The 26,419-nt window shown below is 36.6% G+C and overlaps 1 protein-coding gene and 1 long non-coding RNA gene across 2 annotated transcripts; one reads left to right on the top strand and one right to left on the bottom strand.

Moving 5' to 3' along the window:
* Nucleotides 1–7,842: 7,842 nt before the first annotated feature.
* Nucleotides 7,843–8,685, bottom strand: bhlha9 (basic helix-loop-helix family, member a9). The gene has a single exon (XM_058790225.1). The coding sequence runs from the start codon at nt 8,683–8,685 to the stop codon at nt 7,843–7,845; it is 843 nt and encodes a 280-aa protein (XP_058646208.1).
* A 7,052-nt stretch (nt 8,686–15,737) lies between these two features.
* Nucleotides 15,738–17,585, top strand: LOC131548729 (uncharacterized). Its single transcript, XR_009273234.1, has 3 exons — nt 15,738–15,971; nt 16,844–16,936; nt 17,147–17,585. It is a non-coding gene; the product is annotated as an uncharacterized LOC131548729 (long non-coding RNA).
* Nucleotides 17,586–26,419: the final 8,834 nt, after the last annotated feature.

Below are 26,419 nucleotides of genomic sequence, written 5' to 3'. Positions count from 1 at the left end.
TATGCACACTTCTCTAATGATGGATACAAATATCTCCAGGATGAAATTATGGAAAGCTGTTTGTCTGTTTCAGTTTTTAAGCACATTTAAGACAGAATAGAGATGAACTGAGCAATGAAACTTTTTAATAAATAATAATAGTATTACAGCAGGCCCTGTCATAAGGAAAAGGCAATTATATATTATTTGAAATATATTGTCGTGCAAAATAAACATAGAAATGATAGATTATATGTTGTTTTGTGTTGTGTATTAGTCTCTCAATTTTCTTTCAATTAGTCTCACAGTATTAGTTTCTCAATTTTAAAGCCACTGTGGGAAGGAACTCAAATAAAAAGTTTCTCAAATGATGTTTTTCATCTCTGAAAAGTCCAGAGGTGATCCGTCTTTTTGACACTGACTTGGTTTACCTGTAATCTTATCAGTCCGTTTTTCCTTCCAATTTCATTTGGTCTTTGACTTTCAATTTTACTGACTCATAAAAATGTCTTGATTAGTTTAGTGAATTTGATTAACCTGAGCACTAGCCTAAACCGCCGTTTCTTTCATCCTATTGCACTTGTGCTGTGAATACTGCTATTAAATGTTTTAAGGACATGCTCGGAAAACTGTACCATTTGTGTGACGTATAATCCTCCAGCTGATATAATTAATGGGGTTCTGAATATAGTCATGATTGATTTTAATTCCCCAATGGTGGTCCTGCAGGGTCTACGTTTGTTTTGGCCTTGGCCTTGAGACAGAGATTAGAACATATGAAAGTTCATCAGTAACCTTTTCAAATGAAGTGATAAAAGTATTCATCTCATTTCCTGAGAATGACCCATTTCTAAGACCTGCTGTGAATACTAGTTTTAAAGGACCTCCTGGAATGGGCTGTAAGAGCCAGAAAGGCCCATACGAACCCCTGTGTCAGAGATGAGATGTTAATGAATGTGTCTGAGCTGTAATTAGACCCTGACAGCATCCACAGACTAATTTAATTAATGTTGAGAAGTTTGTCTTCAGTGTTGCTACTCAGCCGTAGAATAGTGTGCTTCTCTTTATCATTGATGTATGCGTATGACTATATTGTTAACATGTTTAGTGAAGGTTATCCAGACAGATAACATGCTTTAATGTTTATTCCTTGAAAGGTATGTTTCGAGTTTAGTGCTTTGACATTCAGGCAACTCAAATAAGCATTTAAGTTGAGCAAGAGCTTGACAGGGTACTTGATGATACAAAATAATTTATTTTGTGAACAAAAAAACCTGAATGTAAAAACATACCAATATATATGAGACGCATAACTTATCCAGAACACATTCTGAAAGAGTTATTTGTTGTTTAGATTCAGTAAATCTGTAATCCGCTTTCAAAATGGGCATGATTTGACTTGGTAGGGATGAATTTTTCAATGTAAAATGACTACAAGATTAATACAGACAGCAATTATGATTAGCTAATAAAACAGATGGCTTTTTACTGTTTTCTGTATTAAACGCACATACCATGATCATTTTCATTAATGGTTATGTGATAACAATACTGAACTGCTGGGATTTGGGTGTTTGAACGTGCCAGGCTTGCACTAATGTCTTTGATGAGTGAGATTTGCATGTTAACATGAGATTGATTCATTAGCTGATGCTCATGCTGATGAGAATCTCTCTCCACGGGTCCATTCTCTCTTCGTGTCAAACTCATTCAGCGGTGCATAAAGAGAGGATTTCAAGAAGAGTTTGTAGCCTGCCATATTTATGTTGGTGATTACGGTTTTTATGGACTTTTTTTAATGAACACCACATCATTGGCACTATAAGCCCCCTGATGTGTGAATGTCCGTAATTCGTGCCATCAGTCTCTGTAATAGGAAACTGAATGTTTGAAACAATTTTATTTACAAAAACAACAATGAATCTTTGTTTTCTGCATAATGTGGCTCTACCAAATAGTCTGAAATTCAAATAACCCCCATATAACACTCAGCATAAACCAAATAGCCCTCAGAAATTCAGATGAGGAAAAACACCAATCGTAATGTTATGATCTACCCAAATACAGATTGTTTTTGTTTTTCTCCACAGCAGAGTCTGTATAAAGGGGTCAAAAGGTCAAGGTTATGATATGGTAAAACCCAGAGAGTTTTCTTTGGATAAATAGATTTTCATGCAGATCAGTTCTGAGGTGTAATGGTATTTTTCTGTCAGAACCAAAATGTGCAATGCATCCGTCTGCATGACAATGTTTATATAGAAACCTCAAGTACAAATCCAAGAGATGTTTGAGACTGAACTGATGAGATAAACTGGAAGAGTTTATATAAGAGTTTAGGATGAGGAAAGGGGCAAGATGTGGAAAGAAAAAGAAATATGATGAAAGAGAGGAAGCGAGAGACAGCACTTGACGTGGACAGAACTTGAGGGGCTGAATTTCTCATCATTCCTGCAGTGAGCAAATCCAATAGAGCAGACAGCAGAAATCACTGCAGAGATCAGTTATTGCGCTTCCCAGACCTGACACTCAAAGCTGTGTTAACCACTGACATTTAACTCAGTATGATAGATAAACAACTATATAAATGCTCAGGGGATTGTGGGAAATCCTGACTGTGGTGAGTCTATAATACTTCTTTCTAGGAGATCTGTAGGAGAAAGCTATCTGTAGCATTCCAATACGCCTCAATTGCAGTTGCTTGGTGGATACAATACTGACATCTTTGCTCATGGACACTACTTTCAAAGAATTTTTAAACCAGTCAGCTAAGCCATAAATGTAAATTAATTTCATGCTTTTAAGAGCAGTGGAGAAAGATTTTTGGCAGTAGAATGAGGTGTCCCTTTAGCTAATCGCTTTGGATGAACATCTGCCAAAAATAAAAAATGTAAATGTTGGTGGGGTGGGTTTTTTTTCAACATCTACCACTTTTATGTACTACACTTTAATTTTTTTTTATTTTTAATTAATAGATTTCAGCTTTTTTTTTTTTTTTTTTGCTTATGTGAAAGTCTTGGAAACTTTATTTACTACTGCTGCCTGACTTATGAAAATCTATCATACAAATATGATTTAATTTAAATTTAAATTTGCATTGTAATTTTTTTTTTTTTTATGTATGATTGTCCCATGTTTATGATGTCAATCCCACCACCCAGAATATTTTACAACAGTTTTATACAGAAATTTGTTTTGTGTGCATCATTTCTATTGAAGCTATAATTTTGTCAAATTATGCAAAAAGTGTGAAAAAGTGATTTAATTGTGTGTATTTATAATAGATTAAAAATTAGCTATGAAATAATTATTGAGAGCAAAAACAATGAGTCTACTATTTCATTTCAAAATAAAACCATTTTCATCTCAGGATGCTATTAACCCTATAAAGTCTACTTTATCATATTTGATACAGCCTCTAAATTAATAACATGTTCAAAACATTGCTGATGAACCTATTATACACAATCGACTGATACTTTTTTTTAGCAAGGCCTTTTAGTATAATTCTAGAAACCCCCTTCAGGCTGTGGTACATGTGTCTTTTTTGCTATGAAATCTTTACTGATACTTTAAGTCAACTAAGGAATAAATGGAATATTGTTAGTATTATTTCAAAATGAACACTCACTGGACTGAAGCAACTTTTTTTATCAAAACCATGTTAAAGTGATCAAATATGATACATTAGGCTTTTGAGGAACATTTATTTGTACATCTCTCATTGTATTGCATTGCATTATATGAAAAAAAGAGAGCTTTGATCATAAAACCTAAACATTTAAATATCATCTTACTAAGACATTATTGAGAGATGCAGTGTGACAACTGACATGTATTGTAAGTAGTTTTATACTATAATGAAAATCTCACTGATTTACGTTACAAGCTTACATCTCAGTGTTTCATCTTACTTTTTGGCCATATAAATATCAGCAGCTGTACCAAATTGTATATATTTGCTCTGTGAAAAGCTGCTTTTTTTCTTCCTCAAATGTGAGCTGTATGTTCTCCTACCAAACATGTATGTCATACAATATGAGCCATAAAAACCTGATATAGAACAGAAAACACATATGCAAATTTCTGTGTCAAAACATTTTTCTAGGCTGCTGTACAGGATTAAATACAATACAGCAGTTGGTTTTGGAAGCGGCTCTTTCAGCGATGGTGTTCTGTTACCACCTGCTGGTGGCGTATGTGGATGATAGTCAGGAGGCAGATCACGGACACTGTCCCAGAGCATTGTTCTAATTACATGCCTCTGATCCAAAACCAAATCTGTGTCCATGAAAGTGCGAGAACCCCCATCAAAACGGTCATAAACACTAACCTCTGCATTCACACTTTAACTGCCTGCAGCTTTGGCCTTTGTATGTACGTGTGAATGTGTCTTCCATCATTAGCAAGCAGTAGAGAGGCTACAGGTGAGTCATCTGCCATCTCTTTCTCTCTCATGTGCTCAGTGTCTTGGCATGTGCTCCCCTGCACTTTCTCCTGTCAACAGTACCTATGGCAGACGTCATGGGGGCGGTGCGGTGCGGCCCGGCCCGACAGATCAGCGTGGGTTTGAAGTTGGTGAAGTTTATTAGTGAGAGGTGTTATTGTGCCATGGATGACTCACTGCATTTAAATCTCTGCATTACAAATGCTCATAAGCTTATTCATCTGTCTGAGCTGCACTGGAAAGCTCTTAGATCAACATGAAATCACAATTAACTGCATTGTCTCTTCCTTATGGAAGCTTGTTTTCACTATAGGATAGAAATGTAAAAAGAAATAACTAATTGTGACTTTTTCACTCACAATTCTGAGTTCATCTCACAATTTATTTTTATTTATTTAATTATTTATTTTTGTGCAAATTGCGCGATGTTAAGTCAGAACTGCAAGATATAGGCCTGGTTTCACAGACAGGGCTTAGACTAAACCAGGATTAGGCCATAGTTCAATTAGGACATTTGAGTCATTTTTATAATCGTGCCTTAGAAAAAAACATTACTGGTGTCCGTCTTGAGACAAAACAAAGATGTTGATATATTTTAAGATCAATCAATGTAATTTTCTTTCAGTTGAAACAACTCAGATTTACATCTTAGTTTGGGACCAGTCTTAAGCCTTGTCTGTGAAACCAGGGGATAAAGTCAAGATATAAACTCACAATGGCAAAAAAAAAAAAAAGAAAAAGAAAAGAAAAGAAAAATGTCAGAACTATGAGATTAAAAGTTGCATTTATTTTTGCAAAACATAAAAGAACAGAATTTCAAAATGTAAAACCAGAATTCAGGGGGAAAAGTCAGAATTGTGAGATTTATGTCTTGCAATTCTGTGTTTATATTTTGCAATTCAGACTTTTCTCTCAGAATTGCGAGAAGAAGAAAAAAAGGAAAAAAAAGTCTAAATTATGAGGGGAAAAAGTCACAATTACCTTTTTTTTTTTTATCCCATGGCAGATAAAACCATACTTCCTGGTTGTATTGTGAATTTCTTTTCTTTTTTTTATTTGTTTTCATAAACACTTTTTTTTTTTTTTTTTACATTGTTTTATTAAGCCATCTTATTTTTTAACCCTTCTCGTTCAACCATTGTTCTGCTAAGAGTGTGAAGTGCAAGTTAAACTCAATCACAAGGCTTTAAAATGATGATCACAGCAAAAGTAATTTTGTAGAAATGTGAAGCATATTATTTTATAAAAACACTTACATTAATTCTGTTGTGTAGCTCCTATTTGATAAAATTGTTCTCATCATTTTTTCGGTATTGAGGCATTATTTCTAAAAGTGCATGCGTACATGCAACTCATACAGAAAAGGTTAGTAAGCAACTTTTTTCCACACTAAAATGTGTTTGCATGGCTAATAATAAAGATTCTATTTTGATCTATGTTAAAGTCCTGCCTTTGTCCAGTCTGTACAAATAACATGCTGCCCTCTAGTGTCCAAATGCTTCCATTGAGCAGGTGATTATTTTACTTTCTGCTTAAACTGTTTACAGATCTTCACCTGACAGATATGACAAATGCATTGGATCAAATGAGCAATGTCCGGATTGACGGGAAAGATTTGCTCACCGCAGAAAACAACACATAAACCTGCTGATGTGTTCAAATGAAGCCTGACTGGCCCGCTGCCACAACAGGCAGGACTACAGACATGTCATCACTATCACTCAACAAATTCACCGTCAATGTCAGTCAGCACGTTTAGTGTGAGTCAGGGATTTCCATGATTCATGTCTGTGGATGAAATAAGAGGAAGACAATCAATCCGTCCCCTCCTCATCCTTGTTTGTGTATCCCGATCGGACACACCTGCAGGTCTCCCCGTGAAAGCCCCAGTGCAACATCAGTCGCCAAGGGGCTGCCGGAAAGAGACCAAGGGGGATTTTCTCTCTCTCTCTATGGGTAGAGCTTGCACTTCCTTCCTGTGAGGTCATAAATCTGTCCCCAAGCACATGCTAATGGTCTAATATTAACAGTGTTTAGATTGATCTACTCTGAGGATGGCCCTCACCTGAGGGTCCCACTCATATTACAAAAACTATATTCAAACATTTACCTCCACTATTCTTTGCTAGTGGAATGATCTTTACAAATCCACCCAAACAGGCAAGTCCTCACCTTTTCCATCAGCACTTGACTGAATTATTAACATTTATTTAACAAGAACAATGGACAGTCCATGACTGCCTCAGAATTAAATAAATAAATACATTTTAAAAAACATTACACTTAATGTATTAAAATATATTTAAAAATAATAATAATACAAGTAATTTGCACTGATACATAGCTAAATTAAATGGGTATACAAAAAACTGCTTACTTGAAAACTAGAGTGCATGTTGATGCATTTTAAAAGTATTAGCATTGCTATTATTAAAGAAATATATAAAAATATATATATAAAAAATACATTAACTGTTTGTATTTTTTTCCTCTATTTTAGCGACTACAAACTTTTTTGTTTTGAACAATTTTCCATTTTTTTTTATTTTAGCAATTACATTGATGCATGGTCTATATTATTAAAAAAATATATTTTAAATAATAATTAAAAATAATTTGCTTTTCAACTTTTCCCCTTGTTTTGGCTTGTACTATGAGCAAGCTTTGTATTTTAGCACTTTTTCATGTTACATGCTTACAATCGATTTGTATATTCCTCATTTTTCGTTGCTTTGGATTAAAATATATGCTTAATGAATAAAATCTAAATGTGAAAATACAAGGACATTTGAGATTGAAAATAATATAATTTTTTACATTTACAATACAATATGGTGTAAATCATTCTGAATTAAGTTTAAATGATTTGCTTAATAGTTACTAAAAATTCTAACATTCTAATGTGCACATGTACTCATCGAGACTAAAACATGAATGGGATTCCTGCTAACCCTTGCTACATCAGAATGTTTTTACATCCTGTTATGAAAAGAATGAGAAGTTCACACAAGATCAAAGCTCCATTTTTCAGAAATTAGTAGAAGGGAACAGACTTTGTCTTTGTATGCACACAAACACATAATGCACTTAATTGCTACCTACATAAACGGAAATATTCTCTAAACGCTTTGGCATGAAGACGAGTCAGTGTGTTACTATTTTGCATATTTTATTACAAAGGTGAAATGCAAACATCTGAATGCACAAAGAATTTTTTTTACAAACTTTCCTTGTACTAATGCAATACTTTTGCATATAATTTGCTTATTACATATAAATTTCTCTTAATGCAGTTGTAATTACATTCAAAATATGTACAATGTTACCAAACAGTAACCAGAAATGCACCTGTTTACAGGTGTTGGCAGTGATTTTTCTCAGTTCTCTCAGTCTCAGGAGTCCTGGTGCATGAGTGTGTATCACAGTGCGTTGTAGCAGTGCTGAGGCCCAGCGTCCTGCAGGTACCCCATGTGCCAGGGCAGCGGGAGCGTCTGCAGTGGTTCCCCATAACTGTCCATATGATTTGGTCCACAAGAGCCCCAAACTCCTGGCTGATATGCTCCAACATCACCTATCCGTCCATACCTGGATGAGCTTGCCATATCGCTAGAAGGGTAAACGTGGGCGTCAGGAGAGAAACATGGGTAGTGAGGGGACGGCGGACAAGCAGGGCTGGTGAAAGTGTGTTGCTCTGAGGACAGTCTGTGTAAGGGGTTTTGTATATGATGGCTGAGCGGCTGGTGCCAGGATAGGAAGTTCTGGGATTCGAGGCGGACAGGAGGCGATGGCGACGGCTCCTGCCACAAGCCGCCTGGCTGACCATGACACTCAAGGTGGCTGCAGGACTTCCCCACACTTGCTGGTGGATTGTTTGTGAGGAAGACTGACAAAGCCGAGATCCGATTGATGGCCCTCTGGAGCGTGGCGATCTTCGAAAGCCGCTTTCCGCTCAGGTCGTGATGCAGAGCCACCCGGAGCGCGTTGAAGGCCTGGTTATAATCCATGATGCGTTTCCTCTCTCTCACGTTGGCCGCCACTCTGCGTGCTTTGGAGCGCACCGGCCTGCTGCGTTTCTTGCTTTGTCTCTCTTCTGGCTCGCTTAGGGCGCTGTTAGGGTAACAACTCGTCGAGCTGCTGCCGTCGCTGCTGTCCAGCTCCTCGGACCCTTGAAGACTCCCGTCCGGTTCCTCCTCGGAGAACTCGGAGCTGGTGAAGCTGCCTCTGCTCGCCATGGAGAAGCCGCAGACTGTTTCCAGTGTCATCGATCTCCTGTGCTGAGAGTCTGGATGGCGCTTTCTCACACGACCTGTGATTACCTGTGATGTTTCTCAACAGGTCGGGCCACTCTTTAAAAGCAGCTCGTTTTGGAGTCACATGGTACAGTCACCTATGAGAAATGCTGGTGTTTATGAGCTCCCCAAGGCAAATTCAGCTACTCCCTCCCCAGACACGCCTTCTGCTGTGAGATCCACGTATAGGACATGAACAGTGAGTAAAACTCAGACACAGACAAATAAAAACACAGACTCTGAGTATGTGTTAGATTTGGGCGTCTCATAAACTGTGGAAAAAATAAAAACATTACATCACAACATCATTTACCATCATCAGAGATAAGGAATGAGCTTTTGGCACCTTTGAAGGAGGGCAAGTTGACCTTGAACTGTAGTAAGGCCCGGACAGAGAAAGTACAGGCACAGATGTAAACCAATAACTGGCATCTTAAACCATATGATTATAGACTTCTTCACTTTTCTTTATTTTTTTCTGTTTTTTTTTTTTTTTTTAACCACCTGGGCCCAAGGCTTTTAGTGGATGTGTAATGTCAGGGGTAGTATCATATAAATTATATAATTACATTCAATTTTAATTTTTATGTTTACTATTTAAATAGAGTTGGTTTATTTTAATGGATTTTTAATGTGTATGATTACATATATATATATATATATATATATATATATATATATATATATATACTGTAATATGCAGCATTATATATGTGTGTGTGGGTTTATTTAAATAAATGAATTCATAAATGTCAGTAAAATATAAACATAATAATGTAATAAGTATTAATTAAAATGTAAAATTTATATTTCAAAAATATATAAATACACACACACATTGATAGATTTTATTAATGTTTTGTTTATATTTACAATCTCTATAATATTATATTACATAATTTATGTAGTATAATTTTGTATAATATTTTGATATTATTTAAATTTAAATATGCCTTATCTGTCCAAAAATTGCATTAACTCTGCAATTACAATGATTTCTAAAGGATCATGTGACACTATAAGACTGGAGTAATGACTGCTGAAAATCCAGCTTTGCCATCACAGGTATAAATTGAATTTTAAAATATATTAAAAAGTTATTTTAAATTCTAAAAAGTTTTCGCAATATTACTCTTTTTACTGCATTTTTATTATTATTTTATTAACCTTTATTTAACCAGGAAAGAAAACTCACTGATCTCTTTTGTAGGAGTGTCCTGGCCAAGATAGACGGCCCAAGTTTACAAATACATATAACAATCAATAACATACAATACACAATTAAATACTAATCTCGCTAAAGATACAGCCATTAGAAACATTTTCAGATCACCAAGTCTTTCTCCAAACCACGCAAAAGTGTTTTAAAATATCAGACCATTTAAAATAAAATAAAATTATAGGATCAAACAATGAACAGACACCAACAGACTAATGAGACTAACGAGCTGCCATCTTTATCAAAGAAATGCAGCCTTGGTCAGCCTAAGAGATTTATTTCAAAAACATAAAAAATCTTATTCCATTCTTTTGAATTCCATTCTTTATTTATATAAAAAACACACTATATTGGTCATGTATATACACTGAACAAAATTATAAACGCAACACTTTTGTTTTTGCCCCCATTTTTCATGAGCTGAACTCAAAGATCTAAGACTTTTTCTATGTACACAAAAAGCCTATTTCTCTCAAATATTGTTCACAAATCTGTCTAAATCTGTGTTAGTGAGCACTTCTCCTTTGCCGAGATACACAGGTGTGGCATATCAAGATGCTGATTAGACAGCATGATTATTGCACAGGTGTGCCTTAGGCTGGCCACAATAAAAAGCTACTCTAAAATGTGCAGTTTTACTGTATTGGGGGGGTCCGGGGGGATCCGAAAACCAGTCAGCATCTGATGTGACCACCATTTGCCTCACGCAGTGCAACACATCTCCTTTGCATAGAGTTGATCGGGTTGTTGATTGTGGCTTGTGGAATGTTGGTCCACTCCTCTTCAACAGCTGTGCGAAGTTGCTGGATATTTGCAGGAACTGGAACACGCTGTCATATACGCCGATCCAGAGCATCCCAAACATGCTCAATGGGTGACATGTCTGGTGAGTATGCTGGCCATGCAAGAACTGGGATGTTTTCAGCTTCCAGGAATTGTGTACAGATACTTGCAACATGGGGCCGTGCATTATCACGCTGCAACACGAGGTGATGGTCGTGGATGAATGGCACAACAATGGGCCTCAGGATCTCGTCACAGTATCTTCAGAATGCCATCAATAAAATGCACCTGTGTTCACTGTCCATAACATACGCCTGCCCATATCATAACTCCACCGCCAACATGGGCCACTCGATCCACAACAGCAAACCGCTCACCCACATGACGTCATACACGCTGTCTGCCATCTGCCCTGTATAGTGAAAACCAGGATTCATCCGTGAAGAGAACACCTCTCCAAAGTGCCAGACGCCATTGAATATGAGCATTCACCCACTCAAGTCAGTTACGACGATGAACTGCAGTCAGGTCGAGATCCCGATGAGGACGACAAGCATGTAGATGAGCTTCCCTGAGATGGTTTCTGACAGTTTGTGCAGAAATTCTTTGGTTATGCAAACTGATTGTTGCAGCAGCTGTCCGGGTGGCTGGTCTCAGACGATCTTGGAGGTGAAGATGCTGGATGTGGAGGTCCTGGGCTGGTGTGGTTACACGTGGTCTGCGGTTGTGAGGCCGGTTGGATGTACTGCCAAATTCTCTGAAACGCCTTTGGAGACGGTTTATGGTAGAGAAATGAACATTCAATTCACGGGCAACAGCTCTGGTGGACATTCCTGCAGTCAGCATGCCAATTGCACGCTCCCTCAAAACTTGCGACATCTGTGGCATTGTGCTGTGTGATGAAACTGCACATTTTAGAGTGGCCTTTTATTGTGGCCAGCCTAAGGCACACCTGTGCAATAATCATGCTGTCTAATCAGCATCTTGATATGCCACACCTGTGAGGTGGATGGAGTATCTCGGCAAAGGAGAAGTGCTCACTAACACAGATTTAGACAGATTTGTGAACAATATTTGAGAGAAATAGGCCTTTTGTGTACATAGAAAAAGTCTTAGATCTTTGAGTTCAGCTCATGAAAAATGGGGGCAAAAACAAAAGTGTTGCGTTTATAATTTTGTTCAGTGTATTTAATAAATGCAAGTTAAAATACTTTATATGTAATGCGCATTGCATTTGTTGTTCATTTTATGACAGTTAAATTTAAAAAGCTTAAAAAAGATTAAGAATGATTTCAGCACTTTGTGTCAGTGATAATGGCTGAACTTGTGCTAGTCTTCAAGGGCAGTGTCTCATAGTAGATTCCTGCTGTGTCTTGTGATTAATCACACAGGTAGTTCAATCTAAATTTGTCTGTTAGTGCTCATGACAAATTGTACATTTATCAAATAACTAGTATTTTGTGGATTTCCTCTCATGTGTGAAGGACTTGCGATCCATTATTTACATTTGTTCACAGATACAATTATCATCTCCAGCAATGCGATCTTGGCGCTGTGTTGGTGCTGGGCCTTTTGGGCCGTATAATTTTAGTGTCTTTGTAACAAACAATAAATCAAGCCCGAACAGCACCTCAGGATAAGAACAGAAAGACACTCGGACTTCAAAGCCCGCAAAAAGAGAGCAGGTATTTGACAATTATAACATGGCTTCAGTAGCACACCCTACACACTGTGTTTAGCACTGACAGGGGAACGCATACTTTTGTTTGGCTGGTTTTTGACAGACTGCGTGATGGTCATGTTTCAGGTTGTGCAATGGGGAATCTGGTCTGTATCTCTATGGATCTTTGTCCTTTCACTGCCCGCAGCCTGATCATGTCCTGCTTCATCATGCTCTCTAATCTGAAGAACAACGGCTGCTGTAAGTCAATAGTTCAGTGCTAAAACATCGTTGACAGCTCTTCATACCAAGGATAGCTGTCATCCTCCCAGTCTGTGTTGTGTAATGTCTGAAAAAAGTGCTTTCTCTTGTGATTATTTGGTCTTAATAATAATAATTGATAAATGAATCACTTTGGGGCATCTATTCTGTCCTGTGTGCTGGGTTAATGTAGGGCAAAAAGACAGGCAGAATGAGAGGTCGGGCCTCTTCCTCTGCTTCTCTTTTATGGAGGCTGTCTAGGCTGATTGACGCCATACCCTAAAACAATTACGCAGTTGGACAGTTTACAGTGAGAGTGCTGTTACTTTAAGACTGTTTGTCTTTTCGACCATGAGAAAAGAAACTAATTTTGTATCGAACAAATGCAGTGTGAGCATCGTTAGTCGTTAATAACTGAAAGCAAATGCAGGAAATTGTGCTCTAGAATTAAGAGAGCAAATACTAAAAAAAAAAAACACAGGACTTCTTCTTCTTTTTTTGCTTTTTTTTTTGCTTACATTTTAAAGTATGTAAGTTTCTTTCATTTAAAAGTATTTTTATGTTTCCTGCAGTTGTGTTGCATTAAACATGTATTTTCGGTGTTTTTTAATGTATATTTTTATTTGCCAGACATAATACAGATTGGAAATAATAGACATAAAAAGACGTTTTTAAATACAACAAAATTGTATAATGATAATAAATTAAGTAAAACAAACTTTTATATATGCACACACAATATACACTCAAAAGATTTGGTGTAGAAACAGTTTTCACTCAGAAATTGCTAGTAAATTTCACAAATAATTGCAAAGAAATAGCAAGTAACATTAAATGTGAAATTTTGAAGCTGAAATACTGAAATAGTATTTTCTTGTAAAACATGCTCTAATATTTATTAAAAAAAAAATAAAAATAAAAAATCAAAGATGTAAATAAAACGATCTATAAATTTACCAAAAAAAAAAAATTGAATCTGTGTTTTGTGCGAGTATTTCCATTATGGCTAATTGTGTTTTTAGCTATAATGGCCTTCAAAGATTTATTTTTTTTGGCATTAATTGATTAGCATAGTTTTGCTTGTTCTGATTTCTGTTCTGGTTTGAGGTGTCAGTGTCAAAGGAACTTTTAATTTACGCATTAGCAACAAGTTAGCCATGGAAATTCAAAATAAATATTTTTACAGTCGTTTTTATTGAATAATCAGTCTCAGGAAGAGATCAGCACTCCTCTCTGCAGTCTGTGATTTATGAGGGGCCCCTGAGAGATTTATGGCCTCCTAGAGAGAGCATGAAATCTGCACCTCGGACCGTCCAAATCTCTCCCTTCTGACAGATGACAAGACACTAGCAATTATCAGCCGCCAAGAATAAATCAAAGCCTTTACTGCTCGTCCTGTGACGCCCCTTAAAGAAATAACCGTTTTCAAAGTAAGGGGAACCTGCCTAACCGCACTTTCCTGAGATTTGTAAATCTCTGGCTTGAGCCTCTGTAATGAATGGTTGTTACCTGCGTCTTATTAGAGGTCTGTAGAAAGCGTTATAGATATTTATTTCCTGAGGGACTGTTAACGTAATGAGTGAGCACAGCTCTGTCCACTAACCTTGGCTTTGCACTGGTATGTTAATGCATGTTTGCAGCACTTCCAGAGGAATTTTCACACCTCTATAAAAGTTGCTCACTTAGAAAAGGATTTCCTTTTTTTTTTTTTATTAAAATTAAATCGATTTGTCTGCTCACTGTAATAAATATATTTTTCAACGTTGTAAATAAAGATTAATGAAGTTAGTTTTACAAGAAAATATATTTCACCCTATCTACTTAAAAAAAAATCACATTTAAGTCAGTGTATTACTGGGCATTTAGTTGTAATTAATTGTGAAATTTAGTAATTTCTGAGTGAATTTGTTGTTCTCCAACATATGCATATGTGTTTTACTGGAATATAATAAATTCTTTCCATACTGCTTCAGCCGGGTCAGATGGGTAATAAGAAATTTTGCTGATATACAAGAAAAACAAGGACATTCAGTAAAGAGACCCATGAGAGTAATTTTATACTGTATTCATATTGTGTTACTGTGGGAAAAAGTGACTCGCGCTCCTGCAGAGAGTGTTAATGTGTGCCATTCTTCAGGCTTAATAACCTCCATCCAACTTAAGTCATCACATTTCCCACTCTCTCTGCCGTGGTGAGAGTCCTGTGACTCAGGCACACACACGTATTGTCTATGTGTGGATTGACTCAGGAAAGTGTGGAAAATATCCTTTGAAAGGAAGATTTAACCATTATCTGTCTATATAGGAGTCATCATATACATGCAGCACGTAGGCCTGCCTCTTAAACGGTGTGCATGTTATTCAATATGAAATGCCTGCAGGGAGCGCTTGCTCACACATATCTACAGTATGCTGACAGCATAAACAGTGGTTTACAAGAGTTTGTCATCAAGGTGGTAAAGCTGTGACGCATTTGTGTTTGGTAGTAACCCAATATAAACAATACAATATACTGTGATTCTCCTATTTAACAGCCCAGTTTCTTACTTTCGGACTATTTTAAACAAGCCGGGAGAAAACATTTTATTAACAATGCATTAATGAAATATACTAATTTTGGTGTTTTATGTTGTGGTCTGTGGTCAGTAGGCTAATTATAGGGTCATGACAGAGAGAGTATTAGAGATGTTTATGTCTTCAGACGGGTTCCCACGCCACTTAAAGAAGAAAACTATTATAGATTAATCCTCTGAAGCAGCCTTTATGCTTTAAAGAAAATAAATTAATAAAATAAATATTGTAAGTAAATTAAAGTGCATTTATCACCTCTCTTGCCTTCCATGCAAGATTTCTATGATGGTAGCGCCATCTGGTGGCAAAATATTGAGGACCATATTTCATTTCTTAACATCCCCGACCATATTTGTGTTCAACCAATTTATGGCTTTACACATAAACAAAGAAAATGTTGCGCATGCGCAAATAGGTGTTGAGCGTTGTTAAGGGTGAGTTAATCTATGATCTAATGTTTATTTTTGACTATTCCTATTCCTTTAAAGTAAATATATACCGTATAATGCACAACGTTACTAACCCCCCAAATATCACTGGGCCAGTTAAGTTTTATTACTAGGTCCCACGTGTCGAAAAAAGGTCTTCTGTGATTGGAAGTTCGGCTCGCGCAAAGAGCGCCAAATGAAGTCCTGTGAGGTGACAAAACTGACCATCGTCAGAATGAAGAAACACGCTTTAGATTAAAAAGAGGTGCGAACCATAAAATAAACACTGCTGTAAATGTTTTAGATTAGTAAGTACTACTATTAACATTTATTTAAGGTAAGTTTACGTTGCTGTACATTGATATATTCTGGAATTTGTCACATACAAACGAACACTCTGGATGCCCAACGGTTTCCGGTATGTTTAGGTATAATAAATTACAAAAACAAAAATATTTTTCATTATTCTTGTATTTCACACAATGAAAAGCTCTTTAGCACTTTATATTTGCTGAGCTCGGATAACTTTTTTTTTATTATTATTTTATTTTATTTTTATTTATTTTTGTAGCTCGGATAACTTTTATGACATTACTCAATTAAAAGCACCTGCTGAGGCGTTTAGGCCACTGATCTAAAATAGAGATTTTATTTCTATCAGAGAATTGGGCTCAGCTCTGATTTTTTTTTTTTTTTTTTTGGACATGTATATAAATTAGGAGTTTTTGAGACTTTTCTTTGTTTTATGAGCCGAAGTAGCCTAAAGTCTATGGATTTGACGTTTTGTCTGTTTTTAAAGACGGTATGTAGGCTACTTTGTCGGTGTTATTGCAGTAGGTTTTTTATTATTTTATTTGAGCCATCTTCTATGCAACTACTGTTTTGTTACCAGGGGACTATTTTAAGACCAGAGACCACTGTTAAATATAATATGACAGTGTTGCATTTCCAGCCTGCTCAAGCTTAAAGTACCATATTTAATGTATTCATATTCTTTTATCTCATGGTTATATTGCCAGTAAATAATAAGTATATACAAATAAATACACAAAGATCGTTTTTATTATTATTCATATACAGATTTATGCTCTTGTTCGTTCCATTTTAAATTTGCTTCTTAATAATGTGTATTTTTGATAAAACTATTATAAAGCACTGTAACAACAAATATATTATAATTAAGCAGCTTTTTTTCCCTTTTTTTTCCAGCATCATTCTGCTTTTGCTTCAGACTGACGGTGATCCTGATGACCCTGAAATTCTGAGTAGTCCAGCACCTTCATTCTTGTGCAATTTTTGAAGGTAACGCTAGGCTATATTTGTAAAGGATCTGGGGTCATTTCAGCTGTTGTGTCTGCTGATTTGCTGAAATCTATGAAATATGAGCAAGTATTTTCTCGCTAGGTTTGTTTCAAGGTGCTATCTGATGTTAATCTACTCTTTAAAAGCTCATTGTGACATCATAATTACTCTGCATATCTCCTGAGCTCAGTGTTATTTCTGTATCCACAGAAGCGCGTTCCCACTGATGACAGCAGATTTGAGATGCCCTGCTGGAACCTTCTTTCAGAGATCAAATATAATGGTCTGAAATGAATGGGAACAGATGGACTCAGGTCTATTTTTGGAGGGTGATGCAAGAGAATCTGACGGGTGCTTAGAAGTTTACGTTGCAATCTTGGTTACATTCCAGACCATTTTAGTGTCAGAATTAATTATGTTTGATGTGCTATGGTCTAATCATCCTGAAAGTAGGTTTTTAGCAGATGCTTTTTAGCAAAATAAAGTACACAAATATATATACATACAGTCATGGCCAAAAATATCGGCACCCTTGGTAAATATGATCAAAGAAGGCTGTGAAAATTTATCTGCATTGTTAATCCTTTTGATATTTTATTAAAAAAATTCACAAAAATCTAACCTTTCATTGGATAATAAGAATTTTAAATGGGGGGAAATATCGTTATGAAATAAATGTTTTTCTCAAATACACGTTGGACACAATTATTGGCACCCCTAGAAATTCTTATGAGTAAAATATCTCTGAAGTATATTCCCATTCATATTCACAATTTTGAGCACTCCAGGGTGATTATGAACATGAAATTATCCAGCCATGGCTTCCTGTTTCACTGAAATATAAACAGGAGGGAAAACAAAGCCCAAATTCCCTTAATCATCCATCACAATGAGAAAAACCAAAGAACATATTTCTGATATGCAGCAAAAGATAATTGAGCTTCACAAATTAGTGAAGTGGCTTTAAGAAAAGAGAGAGAGCAGTGAAATTCCCATTTCCGCCATCAGGGCAATAATTAAGAATTTCCAATCAACATAAAATGTTACGAAACTGCCTGGAAGAGGACGTGTGTCTATATCGTCCTAATGCACGGTGAGAAGGAGAGTTTGAGTGGCTAAGGACTCTCCAAGGACCACAGCTGGAGAATTGCAGAAAATAGTTGAGCCTCGGGGTCAGAAAACCTTTAAAAAAAAAACTAATTGTCAAACAGCACCTACGTCACCACATGGTGTTTGGGAGGGTTTCAAGAAAAATTCTCCATGCTCATCCAAAAACAAACTCCAGCATATTCAGTTATCAGACACGACTGGAACTTCAAATGGGACTGGCTTTTATGGTCAGATGAAACAAAAAAATTAGCTTTTTAGCAGCAAACACTCAAGATGGGTTTGGTGAACACAGGGACAAAAAGTACCCCATGTGTACAATGAAATATACTTCTGTATTTTTGATGTTGTGGGCCTATTTTTTTGCTGGAGGTCCTGGACATTTTGTTTAGACGCATGGCATCATGGATTCTATCAAATACCAACAGATAAAAAATCAACAAGTGACTGACTCTGTTAGAAATCTTATAATGGGCCATGTTTGGATCTTCCAACCGGACAATAATCCAAACACAAACCTCAAAAACAACACAAAAATGGGTCACTGAGCACAAAACCAAGCTTCTGCTGGCCATTCCAGTCCTCTGACCTGAACCCTGTAGAAAATGAGTGGTGAACTGAAGAGAAGCACCAACATGGAGCTGGGAATCTAAAGGGTCTGGAGTGATTCTGGATGAAGGAATGGTCTCTGATCTCTTATCAGGTGTTCTCTAACCTCATCAGGCATTATAGGAGAAAACTTAACCAAACTAAGCACACACTTTAAGACGATTCCAGTAATAATGGAATGTAGTGATTAGTTTATTAGCATTCATATAGCGTTGTAATATACATGCATGTTCTGTAAAACTGCAGTGAAACTATATGTATTGTGAAAAGCGCTATACAAATAAATATGGAAAATAATATTTGCATAGATATACAGACTGACCCAGAAATGCAAGTGAAATGTCAACTAATCAGCTCCCCGGACATCTTGGCGACAAACCATGAAAAGTACGTAAGTGGCACTGTTTGTCTAGCTTCAGTTTAACCAAACATAAGACTGATGTCATCCATTGTACGAACAAATGATCCCAAACTTTCCGCTATGCAGTTAATTGTAAGCATCCAGACTGCGATACATTTACCGCCATCTCTCGCATACACGCACAGGCAGCATCAGTCAGAGCCGCTTTGAGCTGTCCGGAAGACTACTTTTAATGCTCTTTGTAGGTTTGCGCCTCAGACATATTTAGGGTATTCCAATCACCGTTTATTTATTTATTTATTTATTAAATAACTTAAATATTACGTTTTCGCTAGACTTAAATAGTAAGCGCTTATTTTGACAGATCTGAGATTTAAAAATGGCGCTACAGGGCAATGGGAAATGCTTCAGGGCCAGACACGCGCAGTTGAGTTCCAACGCCTTTGTTATTGTTTACGTCCTTGAAATGGTCTATATGTGACCACCCTGCTGCCTACAGTTTGTGTCATAGCAATATTCAATTATTTGTATATATTTTGTTATGTATTTATGTGCAGTATGTCTATTTCTATTTACATGTGTATATGAGTTTGATTGAGATTGCTTTGGTGTGTTATAATGAGTTTGCACTGGACAGTCCAGCTGCATTTTCCGAATTCCTGGTGGCAGTTGAGAGCAGTGTTGCCAACTTCTTTCAATGGAAAGTAGCTAAAGCCAGTTTGAAAAGTCCCTAAATGTCGCTAGATGATGTCATACGCTAATTAGCATATTCATGACGTCATCACGTCGTATTGCCTTTTACATTGTTTGTCTCTCTGTGCTCACATACTGTATTTTAATGCAGCCAAATTAATAATAACTGTTTTCATTTATATATTTTACTGTTTCTGATGTCAGACAAAAGAATAAAATATGAAATAGTGACTGAAACGCTGCCCTTTAAGACTAACGTTACATCTCCCTTTCAAGACAAAATCTGCACAAAAATCCTGATTTATAATTGAGCCGTCTTCTGATTAAATCAAATACACAAAAGACAAGACAATTCCTGTGCTGTGATATCGGCTATATTTGCATGTAAAATTAGAGAAACAACATAATATCTATTTTAACTGAACGCGCTGCTCCTCTCAGCCGCTCGCTGAACAGAGCACATGCAGAGAAAGAGGTGCGTGCGCGCTGACCTCGCGCCGTTGCGGCAGTACGAGCGATCACAGAGACTCGCTAAGGTTTGTCCAAGAAGTCGCTAGTCGCTTTTTTGGAAAAATAGTCGCTAGGGGGTCTGAAAAGTCGCTAAATCTAGCGACAAAGCCGCTAAGTTGGCAACACTGGTTGAGAGAGAGTAGAGTTACCGTGACAACTGCAGCGCATCCTCAGACAACAAAGAGGACCGCTTGGGCAACCACTAACTCTTGTCTCTGTCTCTCTCATTTATTATTAAGGTTAGTTAAATTTATTAAAATGTAATGCCAAACTACAGTTTACATGATTTAATGTGTTAATAATTTGTTTAAATTGATCATTTGTGTAATTGTGTAATTTTAATATCCGTTTCATAGAGAAGTTTATCTGAGTCGTTTGCATACTACCTGTAATACTTACCTGAGTAAGTTAGTTGATCTGAGATATTTATGAGTAAATCCAGATGTGTGGAAGATCTGCAACATTTCTGTATATATGATTATCTATTTATTTGTTTACTGTGATTTGATTTAAGTATTTATATGTGTTGATGACTATTGTGATTCAAAGTGTCTTAATGAAATACAATGTACGTTATATTAAAGACAACAAAGAGGACCGCTTGGGCAACCACTAACTCTTGTCTCTGTCTCTCTCATTTATTATTAAGAGAGTACTACATATAGAAAATTTTTTAGAGCTGTTAAACTGGCAAATGGAGGTTTCAAAAAGTATTGAATAAAAGGGTGCCATTAATTGTGGCCAATGTGTATTAGAGAAAAACATTTATTTCATAATGATATTTCCCCCCATTTTAAATTCTTATTATCCAATGAAAGGTTAGATTTGTGTGAATTTTTTAAGTAAAGGATTAACAATAAAGATTAATTTTCACAGCGCTTCTTTGATCATACCAGGGTGCTGATATTTTTGGCCATGACTGTACTGTACTGTATATAATATTAAAGATGTGGTGTGGACACTGAAGTCAAAATTTGAGACAAGGATTTTTGAATTTTGTCTGTATGGTCAACAGTCTTGACTTTTCCATTCCTGATCGACAATGGTGTCAAACTTTCTGTTTACAGTTTCATTTTGTCCAGCTTTCAGTGTCATGACTGCATGTTTCCAGTAGGTGGAGCTATGTGCTTACTGCCAATGTGACTGTAGGTTAAAAGATGTAAATGTCATATTCAGTATATCAGTTTTCCATCAAGGTTTTGGTTGAAGTGTTATGTTGTTATAGTTTGAGCTCTCCAGAAAACACTTTGATTCATTTCAGGTGAATGTGAAGGTTATGTGATACCAGTTTCTTTTTTCAATGGCTTTTGCCTCTGTTTATTAGTCACTGCACAAGGGACCAGAAGTTATTGAGGTGAGACAGAAAGGATGGGGCCGGCTCATAGTCTGCTCTCAAACCTGCATTACTTGCGTAAGTACGACGTCTCAGGCCTGTCAAGAACATGTGCTGCACCACGGCTCTGACAGAGAGCGTCTCATCTGAATGAATCTTCACCAGATGTCTGACCCGTATTCTCTGAATCTCCTGCTGTGAAATGCTCTTAGTTAAAAGAGAAAATGACCTAAATGACTAGAATTTAACATCTTAAAGGGACAGTTAGCCCAGTTTGTCTACATTTACTAACACTCATGTTGTTGCAAACCCATATGCTGTAATGGGGACAAAATCACCAAAAAGCACCCTAAAAGTATCATGCACTATAATCATAGTCTTTCAATAAGTCATATGATAGATTTGTGTGAGGAACAGACTAAAAGTGCAGTTATTTTTTACTGATGACTTGCCTTTTCCTCCACTGAAGCTTGCATTTAGCAGACACTTTTATCTAAAGCAATTTATAAATGAGAAACATCAAGTAATTTATCATGAGATTGAACAGTTCTTCCTGGAGTAGGCTAAATTATATAAGTACAAAAAATCCTGAAGAAAGACAGATAGACATTTTAAAGTAACTGTATTGAAGGGGTCATATGATGCTATTTTAAAGACAATTGTTTTGTGTATTTGGTGTAACAGAATATGCTGACATGATTTAATGTTAAAAAAAAAAACATTATTTTTCAAATACTGTACATTATTTACGACGGCGTTTTAGTGCCACGTTAAAAAAATTAAACAAAATGAAAGAAATCTAAAATTACGAGATTAAAGTCGTAATAATTCAGAATAAAGTCGAAATACTACGAGAATAAAGTCGAAAATACTACGAGAATAAAATCGAAATGTTTCGAGATTAAAGTCGAAATGTTTCGAGAATAGAGATAATAGTTATAATATTTTGAGATAGGCTATTCTAGCCTTTTTGCATGCAAATTGCCCGGACTGGGAGCACCGGGAGATATTCCAAATCAAAGTTTTCAAAATCTGTCAGTTTTATAGCGAAATACAAACAATATAGGCTATATTGCAATAATGTGTTTGTCAAGCGGCATGAGTCAATCATCTTTCCGATTACAATAACAAACGACGAGACGTTATTTTTATTATAAATTATTATAATATTATAAATTTATTATAATTTTTTTTTCATGCCTTATGATGATTCACGCCACATTAAAGAGCTTGAAAATAACATTATTGTAAGACACTAGCGTAGCCAGAAATGTTTAAGTGGGTGGGCCTACATAAAACTGGGTGGGCCAAGTGTGTAGCATATGAAAACTGCATGTCAAATTGCCAACAAAAAATACAGCACCGGGTTCATTACACAGTACTTCTAAAGCATGCATTAACATTAGTAATTTGTTATGTTAATGTTCATTTCAAAATTATTAAAATTAAAAGTTAACATTTAAAAGTTAACATTGTTAACATTTGCCTGAGCTAATGTTAACAAAGATGAATAAACACGGTAACAAATGTATTGCTAATGTAATGCATTAACTAACGTTAACTAAAGGAAGTTTATTAAAAAGCATTACCTCAGTGTGAAACAACGGGCTTCGCTTATGATTTCATAAATCAAATGTCTCTGTCAGTTCACACACATCGAGGACCGCAGAAATGCGCGCAGCTGCAAATTTCGCAGTTTGTTGTGGCGACCAGGATCTAGCACAATGTTTATGTGTTTCTTTCCACAAAGGACACATTTGTTTAGCGGATCAAACTGTACCTATGCTAATATGATGTTTCAAACACACTTGGTTCAGAAGTTTCCGATCGATAAATCCAGCACCCTCAGGTGGTCTGTCGGGTTTCATTTGTAGATGGTCCGGATTTATTGCTAAGACTTTTACTTTTTAAAAGAATTGATCTGATTTATGTTTGCTTCACTAGGCTATTTTCAAATTTAACTTCACAAACACGCTCATTTTACTATTATATCCTTACGTCATAAACATAGGTCGTAAACATAACATTGTGGGTGGGACTAACAGAAACGGACGAATCATCATTTTGACAAGCATATGATGATATGCACCTATAGGAAGAGGGAAAACTAAGAAACGACCTGTAATTGACAATGAAAACAAGCCTTTAATAAATTACATCCATTTGGAAAATTACAAACTTCTCATTGGGTTTGTGGGCCACAGATGAAAGTGGGTGGGCCCGGGCCCACCCGTAGCTACGCGATAGTTGTAAGAGACACATAATTTGTGTTTCGCTATGAAACTGATTTTGAAAGCTGAGACTTAAAAGCACAAAGCACAAAGCTTAAGCTATTGCTATTGGGTGGCTGGCGCGCTACAAATAACGAATGCAATGAAATGATTTCTGCTAATAATCCCACATATATTTGTAGTGTATTAAAAAAGGGTTAAATAAGAGAGCTACAGCACCCCCCAAAGGAATGTCGATTGAGTGTGTGAGCTGATGTTAAGATAAACAGTTGTTCCTGTTCAGTCTGTTAATAAATATCATATTCTTGATATTAAGCTGTTTCCGCGAGTCCTTAAAATTGACATCCCAGTAAGATGTCGGACACAACAATATTCAAATCAATTCTGGTGGCCTGGCAACTTCTCCCGGTGCTTTCAATGCGGGCCATTTGCATGCGCAATATAGGCTATACTCTCAAAATATTATAACTTTAATTTCTACGATTTAAATTCTTGAAACATTTCAACTTTATTCTCGAAATATTTCGACTTTATTCTCGAAACATTTCGACTTTATTCTCGTAATATTTCAACTTTAATCTCATAGTCTTAGATTTTATTTTTTAACGTGGCACTAAAACGCCGTCATAATTATTGTAGTTCCTCTATGCCCCGCCTCTCTCAAACACGTCGTTTTCTACAAAGCCCCTCCATCCAACAAGTGCAGTCTGCTCTGATTGGCCAACTGACCCAGTGCATTGTGATTGGCCCAACACCACAAGCACGCGTCGGAAATGTAACGCCCCTTTTCATAATCACAAGCTTCAGCTTTCAAGTTAGTTTTTAGGGGTGTTCGGTTCCAGGTTTTTCGGAGTCGACTGTCCAAATCACTCTAATTTAGCGGTGACATTCACACACACACTGCGCGTTACGTGCAAAACTCCGCATTCGAATAGTCAATAGCAAATACTTTAACTAATAACAAAACATACTTACAGTCGCTGATTCAGAAGCACCAGATTGTCATGGCAAAGTCGGAATTGACTCTTTAAAAAAAAAAAAAGGGTCAAGGTGCATAGCCAGCCTTGCACTCTCCTAGGTTTACGAAACTGTCGTCCATAAAATGCGTTGCACAAATTAGAACATTTGAGTTATGCTGTTTGTCCCACTTTCGGTGTATTTGGCTTCCCATATGTACAGCTGAACACCAGTGTGTAAACAAATCTTAACCAATGATTCCTAAATGTATCTACTTTCAGAAGGCCAAATAAAGTGATTTTGCTTACACATAGAAACACAGCGTCTCCCTGACATGGCTGCATCAACACTAACTGCTATTACTGAAACCATGCCTTCTTTCTTTGCGTGAACATTTGGACGGCATTACGCAAATATTTCCACATCGTGACGTAGACATGTGGGGTGTGTTTAAATGAGCCGTTTTAGGGGGGCGTTGTCAAGTCTTACCTTTTATAAAGAATATCTCTTTGGGTTTGAGACTTTAGTCTTTGCAACTTCTGGGATCTCATATGCACAAACAGCTTGTAACACTCCAAAGAGAAAGGAAAACTTGAAATCGCATCATATGACCCTTTAAAGTCCCTTTAAAGTTTTCAGTCAAGAGTAGTGAGTGATTTTTCTCTTTGTGTTTTGTTGTTTTATTAACATTAAAGGAATAGTTCACCCAACTATAGACATATAGACATAACCAACTGACTCTATATGTAAAGCGTGTGTGTTTTGACAATAGTAGCGCAAAAGATAACTTAGTTCAGTAATCACCATCACAGCACACCTGTATTATGAACCTCAAAGTTTTTTTTTTTTTTTTGTGTATTTTGTGTTGCTCCATAATGATGTTCTAGTTGAGGGCATTTGTAGTGTATAGGGCCCAAACATATCCTCGAGCCCAGGGGCCCCCAGTCCCCTAAGTTCTGCCATGCTCCAGACTGCTTTGTGAATGTCATTTTGTTGTCGTGTTAAGGTTTTAACTGTATTTGTGTGTGTACGTTATCGAAGTATTTTAATTGATCAGTGCCGCGCCAGTGCCGGGCTCTGTAACAGTATGCTGTTTGTCCCACTTTCGGTGTATTTGGCTTCCCATATGTACGGCTGAACACCAGTTCTCTTGATCTCAGTCATGTTGCTTCTACCAGCTGTTTGTTGCTATAGGTATGCAAACCAGAGAAATGTATACACTACGCCCTAAAAAAATTACCCAATCTGTGACTTAAAATCCATAATACGATATGAACCATGAGTTGTGTGATCTGACCCCTGTACTATTTAGTATGAATAGGTTTTTCCTACTCTGACTTTGACTTGTTATTTGAAGGAAAAGCACAATCACAGAAGTTTTTGATCATACTGATTTGTCTGCAGTGAAGTTCAGCTGATGTTTCTGATATTCAGGCAAGTTAAATCTATTTTGTGCTACCAAAATCTAAAGAATGCCTGTCCAAAGGGCTACCAGGGATATTGAAATTTTGCGAGCCCCATATCATTTTAGTCTCAAACAGCATTTCCACAGAGCATCTACAGTCACTGACTGTCTGATTTATACTGCACATAAAGCTGGTGAAATAAATAAACACAAAATAAAATGACCTGCAATACAGTGATTGGCCAAACCAAAAGAGCTCTCCCCTCAGACATTGATT

This window comes from Onychostoma macrolepis, chromosome 10 (genome assembly GCF_012432095.1).
Source record: "Onychostoma macrolepis isolate SWU-2019 chromosome 10, ASM1243209v1, whole genome shotgun sequence".
Taxonomy (NCBI): domain Eukaryota; kingdom Metazoa; phylum Chordata; class Actinopteri; order Cypriniformes; family Cyprinidae; genus Onychostoma; species Onychostoma macrolepis.
Note: the sequence above shows the minus strand (reverse complement) of the source record. Positions and strands in the feature narration are given on the sequence as shown.

What these genes read in the sequence shown, in the direction of transcription:
- bhlha9 (XM_058790225.1), bottom strand. Translation starts at nt 8,685, where the DNA reads ATGACACTGGAAACAGTCTGCGGCTTCTCCATGGCGAGCAGAGGCAGC.